The following is a 23669-nucleotide window of genomic DNA, read 5'->3' as shown; positions in this document are numbered from 1 at the left end:
AAGTCTCCTTCTGTGAGCAAGAAGCGCAAGCGGTACAACGATGACGAGATCATCTCTCGCGAGACCGCATCAGATCGAGCACAGCGGCTCAGCAACAGCGCTACTTTTGTAGAGGGAGATTCTAGCTTGGGAGATCGTAGTAATACAAGACCGGCGATGACTGACGATAGCCAGGTTGGCGTAAAGCTATCTGATGCGTACGGTTATGGCAAAGACGGTGGAAAGACATGGTACAGTACAAGCGCAGCGAACCTCGATGCGATGGCCGGGAAAGTCGCAACAGATGTATGGGGTAACGAGGATCCTCGACGGCAGCAACGTGAGAAGCAGCGTATGAACACTGACGACCCGCTGGCAGCCATGAAAAAAGGGGTCAAGCAGCTCAAACAAGCAGAGATACAACGAGCGGAATGGAAAGCGCAGCGAGAGCGGGACTTGGTCGAGGTTGAGCAGATGGCGGCAGCGAGTAAGAGGAACAGGCAATATCGTGACCTTGATGACTTAGACGGTTTCAGACTTGATGACAGTGAACAGCAGGAGGGACCTACTGACAAAGCTTCACGCACAGCTCACAGGAGCCATCGACATCACAACAGACATCATCATCGGCACGAACACGGTGACCGTGCTACGGCAGACCGAAGCGCGAAACGAGAGTCGTCTTACAGATCTCATCGTAATAGAGACCGGTAGAAAAGAAAGGTTCCGCAAACATTGAGATGAAGGCAAGCACGAGCCAGACGTAGCACCTTCCTAAGCTTCTAAGGTTGTAAGTAACCGGTGCTTCAGTGCTCCTGCCATTTGTTGCACATAGGTAGGTGCGACCGACTACGAGGACGGGAAGGAGCGCCCACGATCTCTTCATCTTCTATCCAGTTTGATCTCCGTCTACCTGCATCATCTCACCCAACATCAGAATTCATCACGCTGATCCTCACAACTTGTTCTTCGCACTGTTGGTACTGCATAAGTTACACATTTCATTACCCCTCCAATGGACTCCGACGACGGCTCCGAGCGAGGGACTCGTTCCGATGCCGAGCGTCCAGCCTCATCAAGACAGAGCTCTTCCAAGCATGTCCACACCCACGACTCCCGTCACAAGCACAGCAAGCCATGGACTGCTCGTCTCTACCGCAAGCATGATCTCAAGCACCACAACATCACCGCAGACCCTGCCGACGCAGAAGCTGCCCCTTTGCTTCGCTCAGAAGAGCCGGAAGAGACCGAGGACGAAGCTGAACAACGTCCTGGTGTAGACACCCGAGGCCATCGTCACTCCCATTCTCACGCTGCCCTCGACGAAGGCAGTCGTATCTTCCATGGAGCCCGAGATGCGTCTCGAGATTGCCTCAAGTCCCTGAAGGACGCTGCTAAAAAGGCCGGCCAAGCTGTTGCAGATGGTGCTAAAAAGGCTGCTGAGGGAGCCAAGAACGCCGCTCAAAAAGTCGCAGACGGCAACAAGAAGGCTGCTCAGGCAGTCAAGAACAACCCAAAGCGAACTATGGGTGCAATCATCGCGGCTCTTCTGGCGACTTCGATAGCTCTCGGTACTGATCTGATCATCGACCACAAGAAGTACCATCATAATCGAGGCGAACTCTGCACGACTCCGGCATGTGTACGAGCTGCCGAGTCCATTCTTTTGTACTTGGATCCAGTCGAAGTTGACCAGGACAGCGACGTGGCTGTTCGACGCACTATCGACCCCTGCACTGACTTTGACAAGTTTGCATGCGGCGGGTTTGACAAGACGCACACCATCCCTGCCGACATGGGTGATATGTCTACGTGTAAGTTCCTGTGGCAGCATTCGTTCCGATACTGACGACGGTAAGTCACTGTTCAGGCAGAGGCAAATGAGGCCGTCTTCAAGCGCATCCTTGAACAGCCCAAGGCCAAGGTTGCTGGGAAAGACATGGCACTCATGACCATGCTCAAGCAGTCTTACGATACATGCATGAACACCGAACAGGCTCAAGACGCCGGTCTGAAGCCTCTGAAAGAGCTCGTCGGTCGTATCAAGGACTTCATTGGTCCCAATGCCATTCATGGCGGACCACGACGTCTGTCCACCGTTCTCACCACTGGCAGCCCTATCAAGGGCCTCAATGATGCTATTGCCTTTCTGGCACAGATAGGCATTGACGCATTGGTAGAGCTCGACATCGTGGTACGTCACTCTAGCCATATAGAATCTTTGCTGACATCCTTCCAGGCAAGCCCAAGTGACCCCAAGAAGGACACGGTCAAGGTCTCCCCAGCTCTGGCTATCGGTCTCCCAGCTCCTGATTTCTATCGCGATGCCACGCTTGTGGTCGAATACCGGCGTGTCGCCGCGATCACGCTTGACATCTTCTACGACGTCCATCTAAATACAAGCCGGCTTCTTGGACGACACCGTAACATTCACTCCTCCGTCCTGAACCTTGCCCAAGGTGTAATCGACCTCGAAGTCAAGCTTGCACTTGCTCTCCCGTTGCCAGAGGAGCTCACTCGTCCCTCGACCAGCAAAGACGAGATACCTATCAACAGAACGGCTTCTTTGCTCCCACAGCTTGATCTTCAGAAACTCATCAAAGACATCGGTGCATCGTCGTATCAGCCAGGGAAGATTGTGGTGCCGTCCACCGAGTATCTCAAGCGCCTGTCCTTTGTGCTCACTGGCACCCCAGTTGAGGTCCTTCAGGCATTCTTGTCATGGAAGGCCATCCAGAAGTACGCGGATGGGGTTGATGATCCTCGTCTCGATGCTCTCAAGCAATTCAAGGCCAAGGTTAAGGGCGCGGCTCAAAATCTGCCCGATGGACGACCACGGCATTGTGTTCGCGAGACCAACAACATGCTTGGGTGGGCAATGTCTCGCTTCTATGTCCAACGCAAATGGAATGAGGACAAGCATGATGCATCTGCAGCTGTTGCCCGTTACGTCAAGTATGCTCTATCAGCTCTCATTGGCAACGCACCTGGATCACAGACGATGACAAGATGAATGCAGTCAAAAAGGTCTTATCTATGGATGTCGAGATTGGTTATCCTGAGGATCACCCGTCCATTCAGAATCCCGCATCTATTGAGCAATACTACAAAGGATTCAAGCTTGGCGACTCTCACTTTGGTAACAGACTCGAGGCTGCTCGCTTCAACACCATGAAGAAGTGGTCAGGACTCGCCACTGGGGATACGACTGAGTGGCATCTCTTTCCGGATGAAGCCGACTCCGACTACGACGCTGGATCTAACAAGGCCATCTTCCCTGCCGGCCTGCTTCAAGCTCCTACATTCTATGACGGATCGGTCCCACACTATCTGAGCTACGGTTCATTCGGTACGCTGGCAGGACATGAAGTTTTCGAGAGTACGTTGCAGATCAAAACAGTGGACCCAGACACCTACGAAGCATACGAGAAGAAAGCACAATGCTTCGTCAAGCAATTCAGCCGTTACACCGTCAAGGGACCAAAGAAGGAGCACAACGTTGACGGCAACCTCACTCTGTACGAAAACTTGGCCGATTCTGCCGGGCTTGACGCCGCTTTCCAGGCGTGGCTTGCAGTCGAGCTCTTCAGCCCGAGCAAAAAGCTACCAGGTTTGCAGAAGTACACCAAGGAGCAGCTGTTTTTCATCGCTTTTGGACAGGGCCTTTGCTCGAAGACATCGCCAGAGAAAGCTGCTCAGCGCATCATGACCGACAAGTTTGCTCCCAACCCAGCCCGTACCCTGGTAAGCAGCGCTTTCTCCTTTCACCCGTCAATCAACACTAACATCGATTAGGGAACATTGGCCAACTCCAAAGAATTCAAGAAGGCTTTCAATTGCCCGGTCAAAGAGCCGACTTGTGAGTTCTTGTGACGAGACTCGCCTCAGTGGTGGACGCTGCGCGCGCCTGAAGCATAATCATTTTCAACATGGAATAAGAGAACATATATACTGTCGAAGGCGAGCATGGCGCGTGTTTGGGCTGCACACCGAGTGTGCAAGTATTGATCATGAGCATGAAGTAGATCGGTCTGTATGAACATGTACAAGTAATGATCGGACGGCCCTGATCCCCTCATCGTCATGTTGCACTTGCGTACGTGAAGAATGATGTTCGATTGTGTATCCGCCTGGCTTGCGTGTCAAAAGGCGGCCTGCTTCGCCTTCAACGGCAGTTGTAATGACTAAATTAGATGCACCATGCGGCCACCTAAGCCCGCCAGGCCCGCCTTGTAGCCATCAAATGACGCAAAAGGGGAGCAGCCTACTTCAATCCTGACATCGCTCGCTCAATCTGTCCCTGAGCACTGTCCTGACTAGGTCGCTTTCAACCATTCTTGCGCAAGCACAATCATGGCGACAACCTCGACCAAGCTGCCGTCGAATGGCACAAATGGACATACGAAAAGCTCGACTTCGCAGCACGGGAATGTTGGCATTGATGAGAATGGCAAGAAGACTTTCATTCCGCTCGGTAAGTCCAGCCTGTCTCTTGATTGCTGTAGGCTAGGAGGCTCTCAGAGGCTTCTCCGCTACCGGTCCACGATAGCGTTGAGATAGAGTGATGCAGGTCATTGTCATACCGTTGCAAGTCTCCCACTAATGCCAATGCCATATCTCCTCCACCGCCTTCCCTCCTTAGCTAATTGCAGAACCCGCCACTAACCATCCCATCTCCAACCAACAGAAAATAATCCCGCCCTCCTTACTCCCCTCGCCCACCGCCTAGGTCTTCACCCTAGCCTCGCCTTCCATGACCTGTACTCCTTCACCGAGCCGGATCTCATTGCTATCGTACCACGGCCGGCATTGGCATTGCTGTTTGTGTGGCCGTGTACGTGGGGTGCTAACGAATGGCATGCGGAGGACGTGGTGCGGGAGAGAGAGGGGCTGAGCAAGGAGGCAGAGAGGTTGGGAAAGACGGAGCAGGAATTGCTGGGGGAGGTAAAGGCGGGTGTGAAGGGGGTGCCGGTGTGGTTCAGGCAGGATGTTGAGCATGGTAAGTCTTTTCCGCTTGGTGATGAAATGTTGCTGGTGAGGGCGGAGGCCTTCACGTGGGAACCGGAAAGAAGACCCGGGTGCAGGAGTTCGCAGTAATACATCCTGTCATGGAGTATAGACGGTCTCTGCCATTTCCAGTCACTACATTTACATTCGATCGTAGGCAAGCGACTCTGCACAGCAGCTAACAAGATGTCCAGCATGCGGCCTGATGGGCATCATCCACTGCGCTCTCAATGTGCCCGCCGCCCTTATGAACCAGCTCGCCCTCGATACATCCTCCGGGACCAAGCCAAACGGTGAAGGCGCCACCACAGTCGGCTCACCGATCCTCGCACCCGACTCCATCCTTTCCACCCTCCGCTCAATCTCTCTCCAACATCAGCCCACCCAGTCCCCAGCCGACGTCGACGCCCGCGCTGCCCTCATCAGCCAATCAACCGAGATCGAGAAGCTACACACAGAGGCCGCAATCTCAGATGGTGGTGGCAGCAACGTGCCGGCGTTGGGCGAGGAGCCGGGACATGCGTTCATTGCCTTTGTGCGGGATGAGGAGGGTAGCGTGTGGGAATTGGATGGTGCTAGGAGTGGGCCGAAGCTTCTGGGGAAGATCGGGTGAGTTGTTGCGCACCCTTCGGAAATGGAGCCTTCCAGACTTGCTGACGATTTTGACAGACAGGATGAAGATCTTCTCTCACCAGCTGCGTTGCAGCTGGGCCCGCTTCCGTACATCGAGCGGCAGGCTGCGAGGAAGGAGGAGATATCCATGGAGGGTGGGACGGTGGTGAATGCGGTGGAGTTCAGCTGTACTGTCCTGGCTCCGAGCGAGTGAAAGCTCAGATGAAGTCATCCGGCGTGGGTTCATGCTGATGGAGTCATCCGGTCTTGTCTACAAGCCCTTCCATCTCTGTCAGCCGATTTGACTTGAGTCTTCAAGGCAGACTACCGTGGACAGGGATGCGTCCTGGGGCTGTCATCCCGTCTATAATTACATTCAAAGCTCAGCAGATTCAACCAGGATCAGGTAACACAAACCTCGTCAACCGGTCTACTGTCAGCTTTCAGCAGACCCGTCGACTCATCAGGCACCCGCTTCGCCAGACAGTCTCTGCAACACCGCATGAGCAATCAGCCGAAAGCATTCGCACTTGCCTGTCCGTAAAATCGTGGGGCAGGCGCGTCCAGCTAACGCCCTTCGCACCTTCCTCTCCCTTTATGCACCTTTCACAACAGGAGCGACCAGTCAACAGCAACAGCGCCTGCCTGCCTGCCCGGAGGAAAGTCTGGAGCGCTGCAAGAGCGATGGACGATTGACATCCCCACCTGCCTTCCCGGACACTCTCTCTGACGCAAGAACATCAAAGCCGGTGACAGTCGCACATGCCGCTCTCTCTGGATGCTCTCTGCGGCACTGCAGGAGCGATCCGCTGTCGGCATTCACAACTACAGTTGCCTCGCTATACGCTTTCTGAGGCAGAGGCGAGCATTGATGGAGCAGCGCTTTCCTGTGAGAACTACCTAAGTGTGACTGTCACCGGCGGATGCAGGAGGGTCCATGGAGATCGTGGGAGGACGACGATTCAGGGGAGGGTTTTAGGCCCACGTCGACGGTACGAACTAGCTGCTCCGCTGGAGACGAGCGGACTGATGACCTTCAGATTGCCAGCAGGAGGACGCTGTATGTTCGACTTGCCGTGGGGCTAGTGTATTGCAAGCAAGGCGCTTCGCACGATCAAGCCAACTTGTCGTGACGCTCTGATCACCTGGTTGCAACGCTCATGTCATCGCACTTGAAGCTCGAGTGAAGAGTATTATGACGATCGAGTCATTCCTGTCGACCTCATGGGCACGTCACTTCTAATTCTAAGACGGCTAGTTCTGCTCGGGCTGCCAGGGGTCTACGACTTCGTATTCGCCGCCTAGATCGAACCATTGTGGGGTGTGCTTCGGATCGTTGATGTCGAATTGACCTTCTTCCATTAGGCCGTGGATGTAGCACTGTCCGACAAGCTCGTAGTCGTAGGCGTAGGTTTTATTGGTGTCTGTATGCCGAGGTCGGAGGACGAAAGGGAAATCTCCGCCATAGAGTGCCACGACGATGTCGCCGACTTGCGTGTACGGGTTGAACATGCCCATGTATCCTGCTGTCGTCACGCCGAAGATCTTGTCAATGTTGTTGTGAATGTACGCGTCTTTGAATGGTTCTATGTTGGATTGTGGCAAGGCCTTGCCGCGCAGCCATTTGCGGTGAGCGGCGTACGATGTAGCATATGGCTCTTCTGGCGCCCGCTGTGCGTCTACAGTGACGCCACAAATCAATGTCTTCCAGAGCGCGGTTTCCGGCGTTTCCTCAGGAAGACAGAACAGTGTTGATAGGGATGACGAGATGATAGAGTCGCACTGCTCGAGATACTGAATTTGTCGCGACTGAGTTTGCACCTGAACAAAGCCATCCCAATAGTGGACAGCGGCTGTACCAACTTCCAGATGGGTGTTCGCTAAATGCTTGATTGTGTCGATAACGATCCCCCGGAGCCGAAGGATGGCGGTATCCGCTGCATCTTCCATTTCGAGGGCGCTGCCTCGTCCGATGTTGTAGAAATCGGGCCGACGCAAGGGATTCCACGGGCCCTCCGGGCCTGGCTCACTGTATGCCAGGATCCCTCCGTGCCAATTGGGCACCCAACTCGGCGCAAGAAGCTTTTGCCCGTGCAGACCAGCACGGTAGAGGACCTCCAGGCTGTCCTTTTGCGCTAAGAAAAATCGTGCATATCTCAGACAAGTGCCAAGTATGGTAGCTGTCTCGTACGTGGGCTTCAAAGTCAGATCGTCTGCATCATTGGCAAGGCCCAGCAACGCGAACAGATGGTCTCGCAAGTCCGTTGTTCGCGCAGGCTGGAACATATCAGCTAGTTGCATAAGCGAAAACGTGTGACCAGTTCTGAATCGGAATCGGGACTTAAACATAGCGTGCGTCTGTAGAAGCGCCATGCACAGCTGTGCTCTCCTCCCGCTTTGGGAGTAGGATGAGTGATCAAGAACTCCTAGAGCCTTGTGGTAGCTCGTTGACATGAATGCGAGCAGGTGTTCCCATTCGGCTTCCCACCACCCGCAGTAGAATCTTGCCCTGGGCGGCAGAATACATTCCTGAATTGTCCACTTTCGTGTGAACCACGGCCGGCAGAAGAAGTCTTTCAACGGCTCCCACGTCGTCGAGTCCTCCCAGGGAGGCAGGTTGTGCCTATCTGTCCATTGTGCAGAGTCAAGCTCCTCCCAGGACTGCTCATCCCGCGCTGCTTCGTAGGTGCGCGCCATGAGATCTGAGGCGGGCCCCAATGTGGCATCTGGCTCACCAAGGTAGATCAACACCCTTTTCGTTTTGGTGTAGATTCTGTGCATAAGCATGATCTGATCTGCTCTTTCCGCTGCATTTCCCTGATCTATACATATCGCATCGACCCACAGCGTCCGAGTCTCGGTCTTTAAACGAAACCTTTTCAGCATGTGGAACGCGCTACTGGTAAGCGGCAATGCCCTGGATTTAGCATCCCCACTGCGAAGCAAGATCTTATGAGTCTTCTCTGTATTGCCTACACAGTACGATGTGGCCTCATAGTCGATCTGACGCGATGGTGTGTTTATCGCTGTGGTAGATGGCGCCCTTGGCTCGCCTCTTTGAGCTGTGTCACTGTCTTCTGAAATGACTCGCTGAGCCAGGTCATCATTGTATGACACATCGCTCTGAGGTGCTTCGTCGTTTCGTGACGCGTCTCTCCGATCTGCTTCATCGGTCCCTGACACAATACTTTGATCTGCTTCACAATCGCCCGGCTCCATCAGTCCCGGAGAAGGCGTGCCTGGGACGCCGGAATCAATGTCGGCAAAGATGAGTGAGCCCACCAGAGAATCGTCGCCTTCTCCGCGTTCGAGAATAAGAAGTCTGATCCATTTCTGAGAATCTGGTAGCGAATCCCAGACACAGCTCGTCAGCTGATCGGTGATGGTATGGGCCGTATCCATGGTGAAAGCTGAGAAGCTCGGGTGTTCTGCAGAGGTTGCCCAGATCAGTCTGATCCGTTCTGGTCAGGCGTGTATATCCATGGTGAAGTGCGCCTTCGATGTCAGCGACGCGTGCCAAACAGTAGCTGAGCAGTCTCCAGCAAGGTTTGCTCACAACCAGACGGAGTATGTCGAGGATCAGACAAGCGGTTGACTGGAGGTGCGAATACGGTCAGACTGTGACCAGAGGCTGGAGGTGAGGCTGTCCTGGATGCGCTTCTTTGAGAGCCGCATCGTTAGGCAGCACGGTTGGTGCAGAACAGCGAAATCTATGCGGCCTTCGTGACAGTTGCAGATGGTTCTCTATGCTGCATGAGCCACTCGCTTCCCAAGAAAGTCCCTTCCGCGGGACTTTTGGTGAGTCAAACACGAGGTCAAACGTCAGTGGAACTTTGGCAACCGAAAGTGGCCGAGTGGCTATGGCGCTAGGTCTACCTCTCGCGCAACAGACAGAAGTTCTAAAGAGGCAGGACACCTGCTTGTTCCAGAGATGTTGCGCTACTTCGTAACCGGTTGGCCGTAGCTTTTTCAGACAAGACTCTGAATCGGTTGACCAAGAACCACGGGGCATTAGGCACAGGATGATCATCATATTCAGCGATATACCAAAGCTACACAGCTGCACATGTTATATACTGCTTCTTAAGTCATAGCCATAAACCGTGGACTTTTGTCCCCCATCTCCGCCACCTCCTCTTCCTTCATGCCCTCAATCTTCCAATCCTCTTCTCCCCGCATTCTCCTCGTATTCTGTCTCTTCCAGAATAAATGCAGCACCACGAACAGCACCATGGCCAGGAACATGATCCCGATCATCGCCCCATAACCAGGATAGTACGTGGGTCCTGTCCCGGTCGAGAACAAGCACGGCGCCACAATACCACCGACCGTGCCGACCGCCAGCTGCACACCGCTGACGTACGCCCTCTTCCCGTAGCGAGGCATATTGGAAGTAAGCCACGCTAGCGGCGTGCCAATGGCGGAATAGCAGCCCGCTGCCACCAAGAAGCAGCCTGAGAACGACATGCCGGTGTTGTAATTCGGCACCAGAAGACAATATCCGACAATCGTCGTAGTAGCGCCACCGATCGCAAAAATCCCTCTCCGTTGGATCTTATCACTGATGCGTCCCGTGATGATATAGATGACCGCTCCCGTAACATAGACTGGGATGATGAGCACCTGCACCTCCGCCGTCGACCACGTGCCGATTGACCTGATGATTGTCGGCAAGAAGATGCTGAATGAGTACAACATAGTATTGGTGCAGAACTGCGCGACCGCAAATGCATACACCTTCCAGTCCCGCACACCCTCCATCACATCCGCCTTATGCAGTTCCTGGGCAGACTTTGTCTGGCCCATGTCTGTAGTCCTCAGCGTCCGAAGATCCTGCTTCTCCTGCTCGGTCAAGAACTTTGCGGCTTCGAGACTGTTGGGCAGGACGAATGGGATGATGAAGGCGGTGCAGATGGTGGGAAGGCCGACGATGAGTATCACCCAACGCCAGGCACGCCAGCCGGCCACATTGTCCATGAAACCTACGCCGTAGGCAACGAGTCCGCCAACGGCGCCGGAGATGGCGGCTGTGGCGAGGAAGTAGGAGGTCCGGAGGCCGATGTTGCTGCGGTTGTAGAACATGCTGAGGTACAGCTTCGGGAGTCAGTGGTTTTGTGGTAGGATGTGGTGACATGAATTCGACTCAAAATGACGCCAGGAAACATTCCTGCTTCGAACAGACCTAGTAGAAGACGGCAAGCCACAAGTCCTGCGAAGTTTCTGTACGAAAGCCGTGAACGTGGCGACCAAACCCCAGCACAAAGTTAGGCCACAGAGATAGTATGCTGGCTGGAGTCGCTTAATGATCATGTTGGATGGTGTTTCGAAGAGCTGTGAACTCTCGTTAGGCTTTGAAAGTGTCTGAGCGTGCCATCGGGACCTACACAGTAAGTGATGAAGAGCACCGATACTGCGATTTGATACTGGTCACCCACAAGCCCAAGGTCGTCCTCCATACCGTACAGGCGAGCATTACCAATTGCAGCTGTAGTTCACGTCAGTGAGTGGTGAAGAGCGCACAGAGCAAGTGTGAGACTGACCACGATCGAGAAAACTGAGGAGATACATCCACATGACCATAGGAATGATCCTGGCGTCGAGCTTGCGCATGATCTTCCGCTCGGTGACCTTGTCAACGGCATTGCCGTCCCTAGCCATTTCCATCTCTTTAGGAGGAGACTGCTCATGGTTGACGACCGGCATTTCGTCGTACGCCTGCCTTGAAGACATTTTCTTGGTGGCTGTTAAAAGCAAACGTCGTGTAAAGTCGAGTCTGTATAAAGGAAGCTTAAGAAGCTGCAGCGCGGATCTGTGGACAAAACCTCTATTCTGTACTTCCACATCCCCAGATGTGTGCTGCATTTATGACGATCATCCCAGAAGATCTATATGGCCCAAAGCCACGCGACGCCCGTGGTTCTGGGGACATGGGATGCCACTAGCGTCTCGAAAGAGCATTCATGACATGGAGAAATGGACTCCGAGACCGCTATGAGTACCCCCGGGACAAGATCTACTGTACAATCGAGAGATCGTGTCCTTCATAATAGCCTTGGCAGCGGTTGATGGTGGTGGCGGATTGCACTAAGGGCTGAATGAAGATCTGATCGACATCATTGCGAGCTTGGCGAACAGCGGGGTCCCGGTCCTGAAGAAGATTCTTCGGGTATTGGAACGGCCAGAAGCAAAGACGGGAGGCAATTGAAGTTGAGGGTTGTAAGGTCATAGATGCCCCTGTTGTGCTGTTCAGATTTTCCAGACCGGAGTGCCAGTCCAACGTGGTCAAATGACAGCGCTATCGGTCAAGCACATCTTCCTCAGATCTATGTCGACTTTGCCGAGCAGAGCGCTTGAAGTAAATTTCTCCTCCCGATGTGCCGAGGAGACGGGTCGTACTTTCATCTCTCTGCAACAGTATCGGGTACAGTCTGATTATGATGCATCGACTCGGAAGCTTGCAGATTCTCAGCAAGCATGAATCCACTGGAGGGGCTGCTGCAAAAAGGGGCGGGCGACCAAAGAGGCAAGTCTCCTGCCTAATGTGCACTTCTATCGGGCCTGGGAGATTTCAGTCAAACGCCTTAACCACTTGGCCATTTTCTCTATTCTGAAACGTCTCTCATCAAACGTCAGGACTTCCCTCCCATGTCTATCACACTATGATCGTAATCACTCGAGTACTCCATGCGTTCCTTTCACTCTGCACTACCTGAGCTTTTGCCATTCCTGGAAGTGCGGGCTGCCGATATGGTTGGCTGCTCCTCTGTCTCGGGGACTTGGCCTGAGCTGCTGCTGCAACGGCGTTGAACTCTTCACGAAAGCAAGCCAAAGCTACGAGATCGTACTTAGCTGCAATCTCGAAATCGCGACCAGGCCTGAGCCGTCGGTTCTGATGGACAGGGTCGTAAAAAATACGAGGTTTGATCAGTTCGTTATGTTGTCGTCGTATTCCCTTCCCACAGCAGCTCTTCTTGCTGTGCTGCCACTCGTTCTGCTGCTGCTTTGCCAGTCATTCATTTGCTTCCAAGGGCTTGCTGAGCTCGTCCGATCGTTTTCAGTCGTTCTTTACAGACACTCGTAAAGGACATCTAGTTTTACCAGAAGCAGCAGTGCTGCACTTCGCTTATTTTCAAAGCCAGGACAGAACAGTCAACTTCTCACCCCACAACACCTCTTGCCGACATCGCAGCATCATCACAACATGGCCGCCTCATCACAAATCCTCCGGGCTGCGCTGACCGTGTCTGTGTTGCTCTTCAACCCGGCAGCAGCCCACATCGCCTCCTTCGGCCCAGGGATGTACTGCCGCAACGGGCCAGACCCGTCATCCCCGAATCTCAACTCCAACGCTCCCGTCAACCCATTGTACAACCTGACCCGCTCCCAGTGGTGGTTTCAGCACGACCGCGGCTGTGATGCAGTCCCGCCACCAGATGGCGAGTTTCTGGAGCTTCCTGCGGGCGAGTCCTTCACTGTCGAGCTTGCCAACAATCAAGCCTTCACGACCTTGAGCTACGATGGCAAGATGGTGAGCGATTGGCCCGATGGAGCACAGCATCCGGAGGACTGGCATGGAGAGGTCGGCAGTGGCCCGGGAGGGGAAGGGTGTCTTCCTGGTGACTCTGGCGGCTACATGCATGTTCAGAATGAGACGATGGCGCAGTGAGTGTCTCCCAATCGATGGCCCGCGAGACTACCTCGAATCCTGCATCATGGCTATAATGAAAACGGACTGACACGCTTTTCTTCTGATACAGAGGCACTGCATGGGCGATTGCTTACGAGAGCGACCTAAGCAAAATCCAGATGAAGGATCTGGTAGTCTTCTCGGTGTTGAAGCAGTACGTTTCCTTCCCTATCCTCTTCCCTTGATCCGGAAGCACTATACCTTCCGCTTCAGGCAGCCGTGTGGGGCGTGTTCTAGCAATGCCGCTCAAGCTGACATCACCCGCCTGCAAAGCACGCCCTGGCACCGCCTCGCGACGTACGCCGTCCCCTCCTCCCTTCCCGCCACCTGTCCACCCGAAGGATGCACTTGTGCCTGGCTCTGGGTTCCCCGTGGCTGCGGGCAACCCAATATGTACATGCAGCCATACAAATGCCGCGTCTCCAACAACGGTCCGGCGAAGAAGCTCGCCAAAGCACAGCCACCCACTTACTGCGTAGACGACGCCAGTAAGTGCGTCAAGGGCGCGAAGCAAATGATTGTCTTCAACCAGCTGGAGGGTGACAACACGGGTTTTAATGGTGGTTGGGGTTGGAGTCCGGGGTACAATGAGCGGAATGGGTACGAATCTGGTGCGCAGGAGGACATTTTCGAGGATGCTGCACCGGAGCAACCGACGCCGACGACAAGCGTTACACTTTCGTCTTCATCCGCGATAACGACGGAGAGTCCAACTTCAGCTTCAGCGTCAGCAGCGCCGGCAGAATCTTCGTCAATAACGACTACAACACTCGCACAATTGACGCAGATCTTCGACACCAGCAGCAGCACCGCCACCACCATCGCAGAGACCAGTGTTCATTCTTACAGCACGACCGTGACAGGCAGGATCGGAAAACCGACCAAGTTCGTGTGCTATGCTCAGGAGGATTGACACCTCCGTCAAGGCAAACGATTTGGGACGCTCCTTTTACCTTCTTAGTGTGCTCCCTACGGGCGACACACCCACAGGGTGTTAAGTCCCAGGTGGTGCTGTCGGCTTCCGGGAGGTACTGTATTCGCTTACACTTCTTTTCACTTCTCACTACGGCAGTCCAGGTGGCTAGATATTTGGTTTGTAGCATCACGTCCATGTGGACCAAAAGTTTCAGGTCTAACATCTTACTGTATGAACACGTCTACTTGAACCTTTCTCGACGACCGTCTCCGCCCACGCTTCCCAGTACGCGCTTGTCAACCGGTCTGACCAACGCTTCGCACGAGACCGGATGACACGATATCCCTTCCCACTCGCGACCGCCTTCCCGATAACTCCTTCGGTCTTGCCTCCGTTTTCGGTCTCATCTCCTTCTTCGGGCCTGCCTCCTTCTTCGGGCCTGCCTCCTTCTTCGGGCCTGCCTCCTGCGGTCCTGCCTTCTTCTTACTTACCTCTGGCCCAGCCTGAGGTTTGTGAAAAAGCATACCAAAATCTGCTCCATGACGTGCCACGATCCTGCTTTTACGCTGAAAGTCACGAATCATCTGCGTGTGAAGCTCGATCTTGTGCCGTTCTGCCTGATCCATCGTGATGTTTCTGGGATTTTCTGAGGCACTGGGTCCGAGAGGGTTTTCTCGAGACCCGGGGGCCCAGTCTGCAGTCGACCATGGGTAGTGTCGCCTGTTCCTCTTGTTGCGTGACAGCCGCGCATCTTCTTTCAGAGCCTCTTCTCTGATCGCTATTAGCGCCTGATAGCCGGTGCCATTCCACTTTTGTGGCATCCGCGACAGGTAGACGTCCAGAATTCCCATGAGACAGTACGCCATGTCGTAGGGTTTCGTAGTCTGTCGGTTCATGGCCCACGATATGCGTTCATCGACCGAAAAATTCAATAATCGCTCCCCAAGGAATGCCTCCGGCGGGATATCTGTGGCTCTAGTGATTGCTTGCTGTAAAGCGGACTTATCGCCCAACCGGTCGTGCTCCGGCGAGTAGAATTCAACCTTTTGTGGTGCAATGAGCTCCTGCAGTGTCCAGCCTCGAGTGAACCATCTTGCGGCGATGAAGTCATATACGGAATACCAGCTGCGTGGACCTTCTTTGGTGACCTTGACATCTGCCAAAAGGACGTAGCATACTGCAGATCCACGGTAGTACTCAAACATGGATTTGACAGCGCTCCGGTACTCATAGTCGTCAGCTCTGTTGATACAACATGTGTCGATCCAGAAGTACTTCAGCCCGTCTTTGCGTGCCTGGTCTAGGCAGAACTTGAGCTTACTCACGCCGGGCCTCTTCATTTGAGCCATCTTCAGGTTGCCCCGACAAAGCTCTGTGAAGTCATCGAAGCTGATCTCGTCTTTTTCAGGGCCCCATGTGTGCGAGAGAATGGCGTATCGAGGAGCGTCACCAAGTTTCATGTATCCAGTGCGACGCAGTCCACCATCCTTGCGAATTTCGATGAGCCGCATCCCTCAATTGCTGCACTTTGGTCCGAACGGGCGAGACTTGCCTGCCAGAGGCGGCTTCATCGTCGCGGCCCCAGCAGTGGTCTGGTTAGGGAGCTCGAACGTGTCTGTTAACAGCTGAAGAGTGAGCAGATGTATATCAGCCAGCGGAAAGACGAAGGCCAAAGAAGCACCAGCTATCATGACCCTAGCGCTCTTGTGCCAAAGTGCTGGCTTGTGCTGCATGAGAACGTCACAATCCTGCTTCTGGAGCCAATGACAGAGGAAGACCTCGTATTCATTTCGCCGTTACCAAAGTACCTCAGTGGAACGGAAGGAGTAGGAACTTTTGACTTATGACATGCGGTTAAAGGGTCTTCCGGGGGAGGTCGATGATGCTGATAGAATGCGCGATACCTACCTTAGTAGCTGCACATGTTGATTCGTGGGGACTGCGATGAAAAAGAAAGAGGCACCTCTCCTAACCCTGTTGCACTTCCATCACTCCCGCGGCTGCAATCCCAGTCCTGCAACTCTGGCCCTTTTGTCGAGTCGAGCCCCGACGGATGTGGCAGCTCTCCTGCCAGATCCGCACTTCTATCAACCCCGCGTCACCTTTCTTCGTGCGACGTGGGACCTGCAAGCCTGAAATGCAGTCCAAAAGCCCTCGACCACTGAGCAATAGCCTTCGGGCCACCAGGTCCGAGAACAGCAGCTCACCTTCCCAGTATAGACTTCTATCGGTTGCGCAGCTCAAGAACCCGCGTTAGCGTCCAGCCAAGCCACCATCCAACAATCAGTCGTCGAAATGAAGCATCTCTCCTTCCTATTGAGAACTTCTATCGGTCGCGCGCAAGAACCCCGCATTAGCGCCCACCCCCCTGCGCAATCCAACAGCCAAATTCTGAAAGAAGCAGCTCTCCTTCCTATCAAGAACTTCTATCGGTTGCGTGACAGGTCGGCGCACTCATCCAGCGCCATCCGTTCTGTGAGAAAGAGCAGGTCTCTTGCCTGTCGCAGACTTCTATCTGTTGCGCCACTTGTGCGAGTAGCGTGACGCTAGGCCATTTCTTGACAGGATCTGTTGCCAGTGCGTGGTGGCAGCGACGGTGTGGCTCCAGAACTGGTTCAATTCTTGCGATAGTTCAATTCTTGCGATCTGAATAACGCATTTGCTTTTTTGGCTATCCAGAGCAATTGATGTACGTTTTTGGTTGGTTTGGGAAAATTGAGCGAGTGTCTCTGATAGATCATCGCATCTACACTTCTGCCCAACACATGACACACATACATGCAGATGCTCACAGGGCCAGCGCTATCCATACAGGCCAAACTCCTCCTCCCAAGCGCTTCCTCGTCGCCGAACCGAAGCACAAGAACAACGACACAACCACTCGTGTCCGCAGCCCCATAGACGCATTGCAGCACACTGAATACGTTCACATGTAGCCATACACCGCACCTTATGCTACCACCCGTCAGCCCTGGCCCAGACTCTTCAACTCCCCCCTGACACTGTCCTCGCTCTCAATCTTCCGCATCTGCGTGTCCTCCAGCTTCTCCCCGCCCGCCAGCCGCATCTTCAGATCGTCAATCGCCCGGATCTTTTTCAACAAGCCCCTAACTTTCTTCTCGGTGCTGTTAGCACCGCCTCCTGGCGTCGTTGGTGTGGGTAATGTGATGTCGATTTCTGGCGCTTCGGTTTGCGGGATTGGTGGTGGGATTAGTGTCTTTGTATCGATTGGTGCCGGGGCGGATGCTTTGGGTCGGGGTAGGCCCGGCGGATGCTGAGGTGTTGGTTGTTGGTGATTTTGGTGGTTGGTCGAGCCGTTCGGTTGTTCTCGTCGGACATCTGTGTACTGTGACTGTCGTTCGCGGTGAGGTACGCCACTACCGTTCACATTCGACTCTCCGCGATTCCTCCGCACATTACTCCTGCTGCGTTCTCGTCGCTCTTTGCCATTACCACCCTCGCGTGGCGGTTGATAGCCTTTACTGCGACTCCTCTGACCATCCTTGCTAGGACCCCACTCCCCAGCTCTATTGGGACTGTGGCTCCCGCTGCGCGATCTGCTTCGGTTGCGACTGCGTTTGTCGTCCGGTGCAAGTGCGTTGTTCGTAGGTTGCTCCTTTGCAGCTGCTGCAGCAGCTTTCTTCGCCTCGCGCTTCTTCGCGTTCTTCTTGGCCGCTTTGGACATTTCGCCGTCGGCACCTTCTCCTGTCCCAGTCAGGCTCACTCCGCCGCCAGGAGCAGCACCGGGAGGAAGCGGCTTGTGATCCTCGGCAGGCTCGGCGCCGGGCACGGTGCGACCGCGTCCCTTGCCGAAGCCGTTGACGGGGTGCGAATATGATGCAGGGTCGCCACGGACATGAGCGGCGCCGCCTTCGTCTTCGCGCTTGAATGAGAGTGGCGTGACTGAGCCACGAGCTCCTGGTGGGCGGTAGGCTCCCACTGGCTTGCTAGGAGTCTTCTTGGCACCCATGTATTGCAGCGCACTGGGTTGCGGTGCCGGAATGGGAGAGAATGGATTCGAGGCCACAGGGTGGGCGGAAGTAGGTTGTGGCCGCCAAGTAACGTGATACAGCTCACTGAACTCCTCGTTGTACATGAGCGGGCCCCCGGCGTGCCAGATGCGGACTCCGTTATCGACTCGTAGACGAGGAGAGGTGGTGGCGGTAAGAATGTGCAGCCCGTCCGGGGACCATTCGCAAACACTGGCGTTGCTCGCTTCAATAGTGCAGATCTTGTTCATGTCCTTCTCAAGGTCGTAGATATCCATCTGACCAGCCAAGTTTCCAAAGCCGGCAACCAGGATGAATCGACCATGAGGGGAGTAAAGAACAGTATTCCGGGGTCCAAGAGCAAAAGTATGGACTGCTTGCGCGCGATTGTTAAAGATGACGGTCTTGGCCGGCATGTACCCGTACACGACGGCAAAGCTGGTAGACTTGGGCGACCAAGAGACATCGTGGACCGGACCTTCTTTGTCGAGATCGATGCGGGAGTCAAAGCCGCCATTCGCGCTCAGCAGGTACAGAGTCGTCTCTCCGTAGTAGCTTTTTCCCGTCTTGTCGACCTCAGTCTGGGCCAGAACCAGGAGCGAGGTGCCGTTGTCGTTCCATTTCAGCTGTACTTTGTCACCCTTGAAGAAGTTCTTCTGCGAGACGGGCGTGGTGAACTCGGGGACGTTGTAGATGCGGACGGCAGCCGGTTGACCCTAGATGATGTCGTTAGCACAGAATTTCGGCCACTGCCTGTCATATCATCTTACCTTCCGCTCCGGAATGAAGACAGCGATCGAGTGATGCTCTCCAGGAGAGATGGCAAACTCAGTGACACCCTCTACACGCAACTTGTTCCACACCTTGCCCAAATCATGACTCTCGTAGATCTGGACCTCATTCGTGACCACCCTCGCACAGAACTTCTCGTCAAAAGTATACTGCAGATTCCAGCCCGTCTGGGATTTCTGCACGAACTTGCCGACGGTCTCTTTCTCGACGCCCTCTGAGATTGCCTTGTTGTCGATGACCAGCCATACTTTCAGGTTCTTGGTTGCATCGCCATTTTCATCTTTGGAGGGTCGCTGCCAAGTGATCACGTAGGTGCCGAGCGGGGAGAAGCCAAGTTCGTAGACGTTCTCGGCGGGGAGGGTCGAGATGACTGAGCCTGAGTCGGCGTCGATAATTGAGACCCTGGACTACTTAAGTAAGAACATGGGCAGAGATGGGTGAAACGTACTGTTCAGGCGATGCCCAGGCGAAGTATCTGCCGCAGGGTGAATAGGTGCAGCACCGCAGATTGCCCTCTGGTCTGCTAATTGTTAGCTGGTCGTCTTCTACCGGCTGCTACATGGCCTTACTTGGCGAACCCAGGCAGTCTCTCGTACGCAGGAGCAGCATTGAGGATTTCGATACTCTTAGGAGTGCGGACTGCGAGCGGTTAGCGCATTCTACTTGGACCAGGTGTCTGCGGACATACACGCAAGCTGGGTCGTGGCCATCTTGTCGGTCTCGAACGGGAGTGTTCGAACTTGTGTTCGCAAAGGTCGAGTGTCTCTCGAGAACAGTGTCCTCGAACTCTGCGTGCTCGAACTTGCGGTCAGATCAATCGAAGCGGTGGAGAATAACTTTGCGGCCTCTTGCAGGGTCGAGGAAGTCAAGAATAACTTGTCACAGCCACTTGCTGTCGTCTCAGTAACTAACCAGTCAAGGTGAGTTATTGCAGGATCTTGGAAGACTACAGGTAGACTGCCTGGGTGCGGGAGCTGAGGGTGACGAAGGGGGAGGGAAGAGTGAAGAAGTTGTTCTCCAGGAAAAAAGTCGGAGTCGTGAGTCTGGAGTACCTCAGCAGCCAGCAGCGCCAAGAGCTTACATGCCCTGAGTTCCAGGCGACACAAATAGCATCCTGATTTCAAGTGTTTCAGCTGTATGCAAGAGGCAATATGAATTCCGTGAAGCGACCATGAGGTCTTGCTCGATATTCAGTGCTATCCTCGTGGCATAGGTATCTAATGTAACATACGAGGCATTCCAAGAACGCCATGCCAACTGCATCCCCTTCATCAGCCAGCAGGGACAGCAGTATCATCACCTGCTTCCTTAGACCTGCACCCAAAACTCCAATTGCTCATCAAGGAACGAGTGTAGCGCGTTCATTCCGCCAGCTCTAATCTCGTTCGAACGGAAATCTTCCCAATGTCTGAGCACCGTCCGGGTCGTTCATGCGTGAGTCACGCCCGCTACCAGATTCATTCAGACGATTGCCCATGATACCCTCCGCCATCTCTGCGCCGACTCCACTAAAGCGATTGCTCGGTTGTGGCTGACCGACCGGCGGTCCAGGCTGCATAGTCGAGTCGACAATGTTCGCATCATACGAGATGCCATCCATCATCTTGGGATCGGTGCTGCCAGCCGCACCACTGGGCACAACACCACTCATAGGAGTGCTCTGTCCAGAAGGCGGCAGCGGAAATCCAGATCGTGGAGTAGAAGGGCTCTGCATGGCTCGCGCTCCCATTGCCCGCGCACTGGCCGTGGAGACCGGACCACTGACTGTGCTGCCAGCACCCTCGCCGAAGCCCACCAGACTGGCCTTGTCCTCGTCGCTGAACCCACCCGTGCTAGACACGCCATCGTCTTGATCTTCACTCATCTTGTCACCATCGTAGTCTACACTGCCACTAGCCCAGGTAGTCCTACCACCAACGCTGCCAGTAGCACTTGCGCTGCCTACCGTGCTGCGCTCCTTGATCTGAGGGACGTTGTCGAAGTAGCTGGGTGGGGGATGAGCGGCTGTTCCGGCATGTCCTCCGCCGCCTTGACGCGCAGTAGCGACACGTTCGAGGCCCGCTAGACGGGAGATGCGATCTGCGCGCTCGGCTTCGAGGGTGTTGGCTGAGTTGCGGGTGCTGGGACCGTGGCCGTGACCGACTGCGCCATCTTTGATCGCAATGACAGAGAGGGTGGAGAGTGACGTGGTCGTCGAATTGGGTGTGCCTGGACCCAGTTCGCTGGGAGTGGCAGGGTCGGATGGTGGTGGGGGTACTGCACAGTGTTAGGAGGGGCTCACGGTCATTGTGAAGCGCTGCTCACGGTTGATAAGAGTCGGACCGCGTCCACTCATCGTGCTGATACGTTCGGAGATGCGATGGTTTGAGTTATAGTCGGCGTTCCTGGCAATGCGCCCAGCGTAGCGATCGAAGTCGTGAGCAGGTGTATGCGCACTCACTCGTTCGAGGTCGAGTCCTCCGCAAGGGTCGGACTGTTATGCTTCACAGAACAATGTCACTTCCTGCGAGATGGAGTCAGAGATCTGACAGGACGTTACTGAGAACGGTCTCTTCGCAGTACGGACTAGATTTGATCACATCGGGTCGAAAAGATGCTTGTCGAATGTTTCAGGAACCAAGGAAGTTCCGTCGATCTGGGGCCGCAAGTCTTTTCCGTTGGCAACTTGAAGTCCCCACACTCAAGCAACGTCATCCCGTGCACAGCCATACACCGATTGGTTCAGGCTTGCATGCCCCCACTATCAGAAAGTCTGCTGGCAGCTGGCAAGGCAACTCCTGAAGATCGCTGATGAAAGTGACAAGGTGATGAACATTCAGTGCACATGTGCATTACTTACTCTTCTTGCGCAGGCCTGTAGTCGCGCCCCATCAAACAGCAGCATATGCTTTGTTGACATGGCATGCGTACGCCTTTCCTGTACCTTGGCTGATTGGAGAGGAAGATGTAAACTGTGGTGTGCAAAACACCTATTTATACCTTTCCAGTGCAGTGAAGGCATGGCGAACACGGAGCAGTCACGATATTGACTCGTGTACAAGCGCAATTCACTGTTCACTGCATGCCGGTGATGTAAAATTGTCCCAGAGTCACGAAAATACGTCATATGCGCTATCCTGTACAGACACGAAGGCAACGCCTCGTACGAATATCTCCCCTATTTTCCCGCGCTAGCCCTCGCAGCATCAACCTCCCTCTGCAGCGCTTCCAGATCAGCAAGAATATTGTGCGCCTTCTCCGTCGTTCCCGACGCATTGCGGCTCTCACTCCCCGGCCGGCCATACTCTGAGCTACTACGCGCAGAGCCGCTGTTCAATCCCAGCGCTGACATCGATGGCCGATGCTGACTGTCCATGCTGCTCCGACCTGACGCTCCTCTACCTTTTCTCGGCGGAGGAACCGGCGGTGGTGGTAATGATGACTGTGAGATACGTTTGCTCGCTGCAGGTGGACGCTCTGTGCTCGTATCGTCTTCGTCTTCTTCGTGAGTAGCTGGTAGCTCCATAGACTGTCGTCGACCGTATTGTGAATTAGGCCTCCTTGACGGCGGTGGCGGAGGCGGAGGCAGGGCCGTCTTGCTTGTAGGTAGATCTGGAGATGGACTCGGCGGCTCGCCGCTCTCGCTGTTTATCGAATATCGTGATGATCCGCTGCGGGCCAGATCCGGTCTGGCATATGTAGATGTAGAGGCCGGTGCAGATTTCTGGCTCTTTCGCCGCGCTATTGGCGGAGGTGGCGGCCTTTTCGAAGTGCTCGATGGCTTCGCCGGCACTGCTTCGACCTGCTCGGGAGAGTCGGGTTCGTCGATCTTGCCGAAGTCGTCGAACCTTTGCATCTGAGCCGCGAAATTCTCCTTCACTCGCTCTGACTCTGTTCTTGTATCTGTGCTCGATTCTGCACGTAAAGATCTCGGTCTTGGTGGAGGTGGTGGTATCTTTGCTTCCTTCGATATCGAAGCCCTTTCGTGCTCTGATGATGATCGTGGCGTCGCCTCGGTGGGTCGTGCTATCGAGTCGAACGTAGATGGCTGCGTCGACGCGGTGTCTGTGCTGGATGCACTGTCATTCCCAGGCTGGAGTGTACTGCTCGGACCTGTGCATCTGCTCCACCTTGACCCGTCATCAGCAGTCTCGTGAATGCATTGACGTCCATGCTCGGCTTCTTGTTCTCCTCCTCCTTCTTCACCGGTTGAGCATCCTTGCGACCTGCACTCGAAAAGCGACTCAATGTATCCCTGACATTCGCCTGCCTGGCCGTAGTAGCCTGTTTCCCGGCGGTCGCCGCTTCGCTGTTCATGCGGGCATTCTGTAGAGCCTGCGCAATAGCCATGTCGTCTTCGTCGTTCAAAGTATTCTCTTGGAATGGGTTATTGCCCAAGGCGAGGCCATCACTGTCGCCATGTACATTCGAGAAGCCTGCTTGCCGTGTACTCTCTGGACTAGAAGGGTAGGATGCCGGGCTGATCGAGCCTACCGCCGGCGGACTCGCAAAGTTCACATGCTTCTGAGAGGTCGGGACTGTCTCTGCGTCAGTCTTAATCTCCTAGGCTCTTGCGCAACGAGCAGCTGACCTCTAGTATTCACGAACAGCGGCGGAGTCGTATGTCCTAAACTCCCGGAAGCCTCCGGAGCAGCCTGGGTCGGGTCGTTCTTGTGTCTGGCACGGAATGGATTGGACATGGGTGACG

The 23669-nt window shown here is 54.5% G+C and overlaps 9 protein-coding genes across 9 annotated transcripts; 3 read left to right on the top strand and 6 right to left on the bottom strand.

The window, feature by feature from the left end:
• Window positions 1–994: 994 nt before the first annotated feature.
• On the top strand, window positions 995–2992 carry AB675_10197 (Endothelin-converting enzyme 1; the record flags this gene model as incomplete). The annotated part of the gene is made up of 3 exons (XM_018138951.1): window positions 995–1793; window positions 1839–2173; window positions 2219–2992. 3 exons carry the CDS (start codon window positions 995–997, stop codon window positions 2990–2992), a joined length of 1908 nt encoding a protein of 635 aa, XP_017994768.1.
• Window positions 2993–4332: 1340 nt separating this feature from the next.
• On the top strand, window positions 4333–5812 carry AB675_10195 (Ubiquitin carboxyl-terminal hydrolase YUH1; the record flags this gene model as incomplete). The annotated part of the gene is made up of 4 exons (XM_018138950.1): window positions 4333–4453; window positions 4667–4978; window positions 5181–5595; window positions 5656–5812. 4 exons carry the CDS (start codon window positions 4333–4335, stop codon window positions 5810–5812), a joined length of 1005 nt encoding a protein of 334 aa, XP_017994741.1.
• A 1040-nt stretch (window positions 5813–6852) lies between these two features.
• Window positions 6853–9000, bottom strand: AB675_10194 (uncharacterized protein; the record flags this gene model as incomplete). The annotated part of the gene is made up of 1 exon (XM_018138949.1): window positions 6853–9000. The coding sequence occupies one exon, from the start codon at window positions 8998–9000 to the stop codon at window positions 6853–6855; it is 2148 nt and encodes a 715-aa protein (XP_017994734.1).
• A 681-nt stretch (window positions 9001–9681) lies between these two features.
• On the bottom strand, window positions 9682–11328 carry AB675_10193 (putative transporter; the record flags this gene model as incomplete). Its single annotated transcript, XM_018138948.1, has 4 exons — window positions 9682–10692; window positions 10825–10929; window positions 10983–11083; window positions 11139–11328. The coding sequence occupies 4 exons, from the start codon at window positions 11326–11328 to the stop codon at window positions 9682–9684; spliced, it is 1407 nt and encodes a 468-aa protein (XP_017994748.1).
• Window positions 11329–12799: 1471 nt separating this feature from the next.
• AB675_10192 (uncharacterized protein) lies at window positions 12800–14198 on the top strand (the record flags this gene model as incomplete). The annotated part of the gene is made up of 3 exons (XM_018138947.1): window positions 12800–13260; window positions 13356–13439; window positions 13559–14198. 3 exons carry the CDS (start codon window positions 12800–12802, stop codon window positions 14196–14198), a joined length of 1185 nt encoding a protein of 394 aa, XP_017994742.1.
• A 299-nt stretch (window positions 14199–14497) lies between these two features.
• AB675_10191 (Vegetative incompatibility protein HET-E-1) lies at window positions 14498–15712 on the bottom strand (the record flags this gene model as incomplete). Its single annotated transcript, XM_018138946.1, has 1 exon — window positions 14498–15712. One exon carries the CDS (start codon window positions 15710–15712, stop codon window positions 14498–14500), a length of 1215 nt encoding a protein of 404 aa, XP_017994755.1.
• A 1454-nt stretch (window positions 15713–17166) lies between these two features.
• On the bottom strand, window positions 17167–19692 carry AB675_10190 (Eukaryotic translation initiation factor 2A; the record flags this gene model as incomplete). The annotated part of the gene is made up of 5 exons (XM_018138945.1): window positions 17167–18906; window positions 18961–19384; window positions 19431–19502; window positions 19552–19621; window positions 19671–19692. The coding sequence occupies 5 exons, from the start codon at window positions 19690–19692 to the stop codon at window positions 17167–17169; spliced, it is 2328 nt and encodes a 775-aa protein (XP_017994749.1).
• Window positions 19693–20357: 665 nt separating this feature from the next.
• AB675_10189 (uncharacterized protein) lies at window positions 20358–21317 on the bottom strand (the record flags this gene model as incomplete). Its single annotated transcript, XM_018138943.1, has 2 exons — window positions 20358–21238; window positions 21287–21317. 2 exons carry the CDS (start codon window positions 21315–21317, stop codon window positions 20358–20360), a joined length of 912 nt encoding a protein of 303 aa, XP_017994738.1.
• Window positions 21318–22139: 822 nt separating this feature from the next.
• AB675_10188 (uncharacterized protein) lies at window positions 22140–23661 on the bottom strand (the record flags this gene model as incomplete). Its single annotated transcript, XM_018138942.1, has 3 exons — window positions 22140–23009; window positions 23066–23499; window positions 23553–23661. 3 exons carry the CDS (start codon window positions 23659–23661, stop codon window positions 22140–22142), a joined length of 1413 nt encoding a protein of 470 aa, XP_017994757.1.
• Window positions 23662–23669: the final 8 nt, after the last annotated feature.

The sequence above is a fragment of the Cyphellophora attinorum genome (assembly GCF_001299255.1).
Source record: "Cyphellophora attinorum strain CBS 131958 chromosome Unknown Contig50, whole genome shotgun sequence".
Lineage (NCBI taxonomy): Eukaryota > Fungi > Ascomycota > Eurotiomycetes > Chaetothyriales > Cyphellophoraceae > Cyphellophora > Cyphellophora attinorum.
This window is presented reverse-complemented; position numbering and strand designations above follow the sequence as displayed.